Here is an 8,200-nt window from a genome sequence, read left to right on the forward strand (position 1 = left end):
TTTCGGGTTTCGATTCGCCGCGCCTGCGCGGAGAAGCCCCGCCCCGCCCCCGGGCTATGTAAAGCGGCCTGGCGCGCGGTCGGGCCCCCGCTGAGCTCCGTGTCCCTCCGCGCAGGCGGGCGGCCCCGGAGAGCTAGTGCCTGCCGAGGCGGCCGCGGCGGCGCCCCCCTCATCATGGTGAGCGGGCGCGGACAGGCGGGAGGGGCGGGGGCGCGCCCGGGAAGCACCCTGACGGAAAACGGGAGTTCGGGGGGATTTTCGGGAGGAAGTGGCATGCAAATGAGGACCCGAGGTTCCGGAGTTGAGCTCTGGCTTGCTGGGCCGTGGGGTGCAGCCCGAGGAAGGGGAGCCCCGGGCCGAGTTGGGGAGCGGGCACGGCCGCTGGAGGAGCGCGGGGTCGGGCGCCGCGGGAGCTCGTGCCACCGAGTGTGGCCCGGGGCTAGTGCGGGGCGGGCACTGTCGCCTGCTCCCGCCCGAGGGCCTTCTCTGAGAAAAGCCGGTGCCCGCGCCGCGCTCGGGCTGCCGCCGGGAGGTGCAGCCGCGTTAGAGGAGACCGCTCACCGCAACAGGTGGTGTCACTTGTGGCTTTTAGCAGGAAAGCAAGTGGCTCAGAGAGGTGCTGCTGACACACAGCAAAGTGGGGCGCAGAGCTGGACCCCGGACGCAGGTGCCCTGGGGCGCCCAGTCCTGGGGCAGGCACAAAGACCACGCCTTTGTGGGGGGCCGAGGGGCAGGGGAGGCGGCGGCAGGCGTGGTGAATGAGGCCCTTTGTCCGGCGCTCTCCTGCCCTGCCTCCCACCAGCCCTTCTGTGGGACCATTGTCCCCCCCATCCCAGACAAGAGAGTATTATCTGTTGCCGCCCTTGTGGGGGCAGGGGAGGCAGTCTTCGGGTAACCCTTCTCCACCCCCAGCCTCCTCTGCGCACCCGGAGCCCGGGCAGCTGTGCCTTCGCCCAGACAGAGCAGCCCCACCTCCAAAGAGGGCATCCTTAGTAGGTGCCGGGACTCCAACGTCAGGGTCCGCTGCAGAGGCACGGGCCTGCGCTTCCAGCAGCTTCCCCGCTGAGGGGCGGCAGCAGTGGGGGATCCTTGAAGCCTCAGCTCTGACCAGCGGGAATTAGGGGCTGGGGAACCTCAGACGAGCTCTCCCGTCCCTCCTGCACCACCACCCGCTGGCGGCGCCCCGGCCGGAGGAGGAGAAGGTCCAGTCCTGGGCTTGGGAAGGTGCCCACCGCTCGGGGGGCGCTTATGACTCAGGGCTGGGAGGCCCAAGGAGAACGAGGCCAGAGTCAAGGGGGCGAGGCCGGTGGGGTGGCCTCGAGCGAGCCGGCTGACATCTGCTCTTGCCCTCCTCACACACAGAACAGAAGCTTCTCCCGAAAGAGCCACACGTTCCTGCCCAAGATCTTCTTCCGCAAAATGTCCTCCTCAGGGGCCAAGGACAAGCCTGAGCTGCAGTTTCCTTTCCTGCAGGATGAGGAGACCGTGGCCACGCTGCAGGAGTGCAAGACCCTCTTCATCCTGCGCGGCCTGCCCGGGAGCGGCAAGTCCACCCTGGCGCGGGTCATCGTGGACAGGTACCGGGACGGCACCAAGATGGTGTCCGCCGACGCCTACAAGATTACCCCCGGGGGCCGAGGAGACTTCTCGGAGGAGTACAAGCGGCTGGACGAGGACCTGGCCGCCTACTGCCGCCGGGACGTGCGCGTCCTGGTGCTGGATGACACCAACCACGAGCGGGAGCGGCTGGAGCAGCTCTTTGAATTGGCCGACCAGTACCAGTACCAGGTGGTGCTGGTGGAGCCCAAGACGGCGTGGCGGCTGGACTGCGCCCAGCTCAAGGAGAAGAACCAGTGGCAGCTGTCGGCCGACGAGCTCAAGAAGCTGAAGCCGGCGCTGGAGAAGGACTTCCTGCCGCTCTACTTCGGCTGGTTCCTGACCAAGAAGAGTTCCGAGAGCCTCCGCAAAGCCGGCCAGGCCTTCCTGGAGGAGCTGAGCAACCACAAGGCCTTCAAGAAGGAGCTGCGACACTGTAGGTGGCGGGCGGGGGCCGGGGTGCGGGCAGGTAGCGGCCTTTCCAAGCCTCCCTCGCTGGGCTCGCGGTGCTGAGCGCCCGGGACCGCCGCTGCCCTCCCAGCACCGAGTGAGGCTGCAGGGGTGGAGGCAGAGGCGCAGGGGGACGGGGGGGGAGAGCTGCTTCCCAGGGACCCCTCTCCTCTCAGGGCGCCCCCTCCTCCCTGCCCCCCTGGATGGAGACCACTGGCCCTGTCTTTGGATGGGGGGAGGGACAAATTCCCCGCACCACGGGAAGCATGTCCACATTTCCTACCACCTGAGAGGGAGAACCTGATTCGATGTTTCTACCTTGTGTTCAGCTGCAGAGCTATCTTTCTGAAGTAGAATATTCCATGGAGGGGCGCCCGGCTGGCTCAGTGGGTAGAGCCTGTGACTCTTGATCTCGGGGTCATGAATCCCAGCCCCATGTTGGGTGGAGAGATCACTAAAAAAGGAAGGGGCGCCTGGGTGGGTCAGTTAAGCGACTGACTCTTGATTTTAGCTCAGGTCATGATCTCAGGGTCATGAGATCGAGCCCCGCGTTGGAGCCTGCTTAAGATTCTTTCTCTCCTCTCCCTCTGCCCGTCCCCCGTCCTTCTCTAAATAAATAAATAATAATCTAAAAAAAATATTCCACGGAATCCTAAGCTGCAAAAAAATGACAACTAAGACTATTGTGACTTGACTGGGTATGGTGCCAGGTCTCGGGCTGCCCAGTGCACCTCCTGTGGCCTCCCGCAGCTCCAGAGAACGGCCACACGCCTAGTCCAGACCCCTCGTTTTGCGGAGGGGAAAACGCCCAGGAGGGCGGTGGGATTTGCCCAGAGCCATGGTGAGAGCCCTGGACTCTGTCAGCTCTAGCAGGGGCCTCCCCATGTTGGGTGGGACCTCTCCTGGGAAGGGCTGTTTGCTCTGGGGAAGGGTAGGTTTGGGATAAGGGAGGCCTTCATTTTCCTGCAGTGGCCTCTTAGGGATATGTCACCCACTAATCTGTCCCTTTAACCCATTTCTGGTGTCCCCAAATTTTAGATTATCTTCCTCCTTGAAATATCCCCACCCATATTTCTGTGTTGTTTCGGGGGCAAAATCTGTGCCTGGGTATGTGCTCAGAGGTCTCTTCTTGGCTCCTAAAGCTGGAACGCTGGGAAACCAGGGAACCGTGACGCCCGCAGTGATGTTGTCCGGGTGTGAGCCCTGCACCTGGAATTGCTTGGCAGAAAAGCACCCTACAGGCAGGGCCCCTGGTTAGAGCTGCTCTGCCTCTTGAAGCTGCCTTTACCACTAAAAACTGCCGCCCTTTCCTGCCTAGGACACATGCGCCTGTTCTCAGAGCACAACTGTCCCTCCTCTGTGGAGGGTGAGGGATATCCTCGCAGGGACTCAACTCTGGGAGTAAATACAACAGATCTAGTGACTCTGAAACGAGCCCTAAGGCCTGGAGTCTGGAAACTGAAATCACAGATAGCCCAGGTCTCACCATATAATATCTCATTATATCCCAAGACCCTTCCTACTCTAGGCCCTTTATAGGCTCTCATCCAAACAGGCCTGCACGGTCCATGTTCTAGTGACCAGGTAACTTCTGGTCCGGGTAGGCCCAAGTGAAAGGGGGCTCGGCTAAGAGTTCCCCGGGTGGTCCTGGGAAAATGGGTGTATGGTCACCCTAATGGTACTTGATTGACAGAAAAGGGTCAATCATGTGCCCCAGGCCAAAGGACTTAAGCTCTGACTCCTTCCATCATACGACAGTTCCAACGTTCTTTTGCCTTTCTACCCCATTTCTCATGACTTGCTTCCCTCTTCCAGATGTGTAGCTGATAAGGCCGAGAGTCCCTTGGCCTATGCTGCCTATCCCTGGGTTACGAGTGTGTCACTTTCCAAATCTGAAGAGGGATGTAAAAATCTACATAACATGAAACCAGGGAATTTAGACACCTTTTTGTAGCTTTGACGTGGCTGTTGGTTTGACCAACTAAGGAAGGAGTGGATTATGGTGGATTGCCGAAAAACTTACACTTGACGTCGTTTTTTTTCCCTCCGAGCCTCCACGGTCTTGGTGACGGGTATTAGGATGGCCCCTGCTCTCCTGTCCTGACCTCCCCCTTCTCTCTCTCCCTGCAGTTGTCTCTGGGGATGAGCCCAGGGAGAAGATCGAACTGGTCACCTACTTCGGGAAGAGACCCCCAGGTGTGCTGCACTGCACAACCAAGTTCTGTGACTACGGGAAGGCTGCGGGGGCAGACGAGTATGCCCAGCAGGATGTGAGTGCTCTCCGGGGACGCCCGGCTGAGGTGGGGAGAGGGCAGGGTCTTCTGGAAATGGGGACCGGCTCAGGCGGGGACCAGAAGCCAGACAGCCTCTCAGGAAAAATGGCATCCCCTGCTCCAGCTCGCCCCCTCCCCAGGCTCAGTCACACAGAGGCCAGCGGCCCTGTCTACCCGCCCGCCCCCAGCACTGCCACCAGCCTGCGCGCTCGCCCCCAAGGCCTGGCCGCCAGTGCCTTTTCCTGCTGCAGACTGAGGGCCGGCAGCAGGCTCCCGCAATGGCCTCTGAGCCTGTGTGGAGTTCCCAAGGTTAGGTGGCCCCAGCCCCCAGCGAGCCTGGTGCTCGGAGGTCCCGGTCCCCAGGCCTGGCCTTGCCCTGGAGGAGGGCGCATTGAGGCGTAGTGGGGCTCTTGGCTTCGGGTGCCACACCTTTCCCTCCTCCCACTCAGCCGCTCTCTTCGGCCCGCAGCCTCCGATGCGTGGTCCTTAAGCCACAGGCACGTGGCCCGGCCCCTGGTGGCCTTCTGGGCGAGGCCTTCCTCCACCCCCGACCCGATCCCCCACTTGTCCGCCCCGGTTAACGCAGCAGCCGTTTTCCTGATTGTTCGTTGGTCCCCCCGCTTGCAGTCTTCCGTTGGGCTTGCGGTCGTACCGCGGCACCTAGCAGAGCCGCGTGGCTGCGTGGGTAACGTCCGGACCGGCTCAGCCATTCGTGCGCTCGGCCGTGTTTATTAAGCACCGGTGAGGCACCAGGCACGAGGGACTGTGAGCACAGATAAGAGACCCTTTATGGTCGGTTGGGAGAGGTGGTCGGAGAGTCAGCTAGAAGCAGATGTAAACCAAGGCGTACGAGGTGGATTTTGATCCGAGGCATTTATTTCTGACCTCTGGGACACTGCCTGGGGCACTCAGGTGGCTTTTACCCGGATGAGCTGAGTAGCAGTGACAATAGCACTCGTCACGTGCCTGTCACTGTTCTAGAATCTTCACCCAGACTCTCGTTTAATCCGGACCCTGAGGTAGGTTCCAGCATCGTCCCCGTAGAACAGGTGAATGAGCCAACGCAGCAAGGTTCCAGGGCCGCTGGGAGGTGGGGCACCAGGCTCTGAGTCGGGCAAGTCTGGCCTTCGGCACCGCCTGTGCCCTCCGGCACCTCCGGCACCTCCAGCGTCTCACATCAGCCTCGCCCGCGTCCGTGGGAAGATGTCCTCCCATGAGACAAGGGCCACGTGTGCCTTTTACCCGAGGGTTCTGCCCAGTGCTGCTCACCTCTGCTAGGCCCATCCTTGGTCAACAGTCTGCTCTGGGGGCCACCACGTCCGGCTTAGCACTGTCATTCTGTCCCCACAGGTCGTGAAGAAGTCTTACTGCAAGGCCTTCACGCTGACCATTACTGCCCTCTTCGTGACGCCCAAGACTACGGGAGCCCGGGTGGAGCTGAGCGAGCAGGAGCTGCCGTTGTGGCCAAATGACGTGGACAAGCTGTCCCCCTCTGACAGCCTGCCCCGGGGGAGCCGGGCTCACATCACCCTTGGCTGCGCGGGTGACGTGGAGCCCGTGCAGACGGGCATTGACCTCCTGGAGATTGTGCGGCAGGAGAAGGGGGGCAGCCGAGGCGAGGAGGTGGGTGAGCTCAACAGGGGCAAACTCTACTCCTTGGGCAATGGGCGTTGGCTGTTGAGCCTGGCCAAGAAGCTGGAGGTCAGGGCCATCTTCACGGGATACTACGGGAAGGGCAAACCTGTGCCCACACACGGCAGCCGCAAGGGGGGCACCTTGCAGTCCTGCACCATCATTTGAGCGTTCTTGCCACCGTCAGCCCCGCCCCGCTCCTAGGAAGGGAAAGGGGGGGCAGAGGAAAGCATGCCTTCTGCCTGATCTTTAAGATTTTTTTTTACTCAGTTAACCTTTCTGTAACTTTTTAAAACCTTGTAAAGTAACTTTTCCTGCCCTCCCTTGTCCCCTCTAACACCCAAGCTTTCACCACAAGACGGGGTGTGGGGAGCGCCGTTCAGGAACCCAGAGCAAAGCCGCAGCCGCAACCCCAAACCCTGCCGCCTGTCCCGGGTCCCCTGCCCCGAGCCAGCCAGCGGGGGAGACGCCCCAGAGCTGCATGTCCCCACAGGGTGGTCACGGCAGCCACAGGAAACTAGCCATGGATTTGAGAGGGTGGGGGAATCCCTGGGCTTTGACCCTGAGTCTTAATCATTGCAGCCCCATGACGTAGGCTGGGGCTTTTTACCAGGGTACAAAAGGGGCTTTAAGTCCCACCTTTGGCCCTAAGTGCCTGTCCCCTCCTCCTTTACAGTGTGACTAGGGAACTTTGGACAGCCACCTCCAAACTGGCTGCAGGTCTCGCCCCAGGAAGGGGGTGGGCTGGCCAACCTTTCCGGCGGTGTGGCTCTGCTGCGGGGATGAGGAGACTGAAGCCAGAGCAAGTGCCATCTGCCCAGTCCAGCTTGTCTCCTTGGTGCCTCCCCTCCAGGGGGTCAGTCGGTGGGAACCAAGGGCCAACGGAGCGGACCCCTGGCTGGTCAGGGCCAAGCCCCAGCTGGTGCCTCTGAGAAGGGGTTTTTAACATTGGTACGTGTGCTGTGGTTCCTGGGGTGCCCTCTGCTGCCCCCCTGCTCAGTAACAGGGCCTCGCTAATCGGGTTGTCACTGGATGAAAGTGCTGGAGATTTAAGTTACTATCCTGGCTTTGCCCGACCTCAGTGACTTGTAAGACTGACCGTGAAATAAACCGTGTTAATCCTGGCCGTGTACAGTCTCTCTCACCCTTCTGTGCCCAGCACAGTCTTCCCTGGGGCCAGGGCTGGTGTTATCAGGACTGGCTTTGTCCCACAGCTTGGGGCCATCGGTCCTGTCTCCCCTCCGCTGGCTGGGCACAGCTGTGGTGAGGTCGGGCAGCTGAACAGTGTTGGCTTTCATGAGGCGGCAGAAAGGAGAGCGGCTGATCTTAGACGCACACAGAAAGTGGGTGGGGGGGTGGCCGGGTCTGAGGGACGTGGAGCAGAGCCTGTCCTCCCCCATTAACTGCAGCAACAGGCCCCCAGGTGTGCCAGCCCCAGGCAATCAGAGGGACTGCTCAGCCAGACCAGCGGTTCCTGGTCTGGGTTTCCGCCAGCTCTCTAGGGAAGGCCACCCTCAGGTCATGGTGTTGCAAACACAAGGGAACACCTGACATTCGGGAGTTCTGTACAGGCCCGCGGGGGAGCTTCTCAGGCCTAACTCAGTCATACTAGCGCCATGGCCTTGGCGCCAGCAGGGGAAGCCTAGAAAGAAAGGGGCCTGGGCTCGGAGGGAGGAGCAGCAGTAAGTTACCTATTTGGGCCATGGTCCTTTCTCAGCCAGCTCTACTACCAAAGCGCCAAAAATCTAAGCGTCAAAGTCTCAAATCCCTCTGCCTGGAACTCCTGCCATGAACACTATGCTTGACTTGAACAGCAGGACACTGGCCACCACTTCCTCCCCCAGCTTGTCTCCCACACACGGGACAGCCACGGAGAAGTCGAGCGGTATTTACTAAGAATGCTGTTTCCAGCCATGTGAGCTTATGGTCTGTGACTGGACCCTGGGGCCCAGGAGCTACGTGTCCCACTTGGAAAGGGTCTGGGGGGTCAAGGAGGCAGGATTTTGTCCCTGTCCTCCTGTCCCTTAGCCTGCAGTGGCCGCAGGACTGTGAGGGCCTGTGTAAACCTCCTCTGAGTCAGCCCAGCCTCAGACTTAGCACCCAGCCACGCTCCACATGAGCTTCTAGTGAGTTGTGGTCCTTACCATCAAATCACATGTGACTGACATCAGGTGGGGCCCAACAGCATACTCAGGCCTCCCCAGCACTCACAGGCTGAACAGGTTTGGGAGAGGTGGACAGCATCCCCC

At 60.9% G+C, this 8,200-nt stretch overlaps 1 protein-coding gene across 3 annotated transcripts; it reads left to right on the forward strand.

Annotated features, from left to right (window-relative positions):
- Positions 1–20: 20 nt before the first annotated feature.
- On the forward strand, positions 21–7,075 carry CNP (2',3'-cyclic nucleotide 3' phosphodiesterase). Of its 3 annotated transcripts, XM_064583080.1 has the most exons (5): positions 21–177; positions 1,363–2,032; positions 4,177–4,346; positions 5,670–5,942; positions 6,628–7,075. In XM_064583080.1, the coding sequence occupies exons 1-5, from the start codon at positions 175–177 to the stop codon at positions 6,634–6,636; spliced, it is 1,125 nt and encodes a 374-aa protein (XP_064439150.1). In that variant the 5' UTR covers positions 21–174; the 3' UTR covers positions 6,637–7,075. The 3 variants fall into 3 exon arrangements, with proteins under 3 accessions (XP_064439150.1, XP_064439149.1, XP_045744876.2); XM_064583079.1 differs by having other exon boundaries at positions 5,670–7,075; XM_045888920.3 differs by having other exon boundaries at positions 4,177–4,316; positions 5,670–7,075.
- Positions 7,076–8,200: the final 1,125 nt, after the last annotated feature.

This window comes from Mirounga angustirostris, unplaced genomic scaffold, assembly GCF_029215605.1.
Source record: "Mirounga angustirostris isolate CCGP_5_RB_7025 unplaced genomic scaffold, mMirAng1.0.hap1 SCAF_17, whole genome shotgun sequence".
NCBI lineage: Eukaryota > Metazoa > Chordata > Mammalia > Carnivora > Phocidae > Mirounga > Mirounga angustirostris.

What these genes read in the sequence shown, in the direction of transcription:
- CNP (XM_064583079.1), top strand. An exon ending in CAAGAAGGAGCTGCGACACT is followed by an intron (nt 2,033 to 4,176) that starts GTAGGTGGCGGG and finishes CTCTCCCTGCAG; the next exon opens with TTGTCTCTGGGGATGAGCCC. An exon ending in TCCGGGGACGCCCGGCTGAG is followed by an intron (nt 4,347 to 5,669) that starts GTGGGGAGAGGG and finishes CTGTCCCCACAG; the next exon opens with GTCGTGAAGAAGTCTTACTG.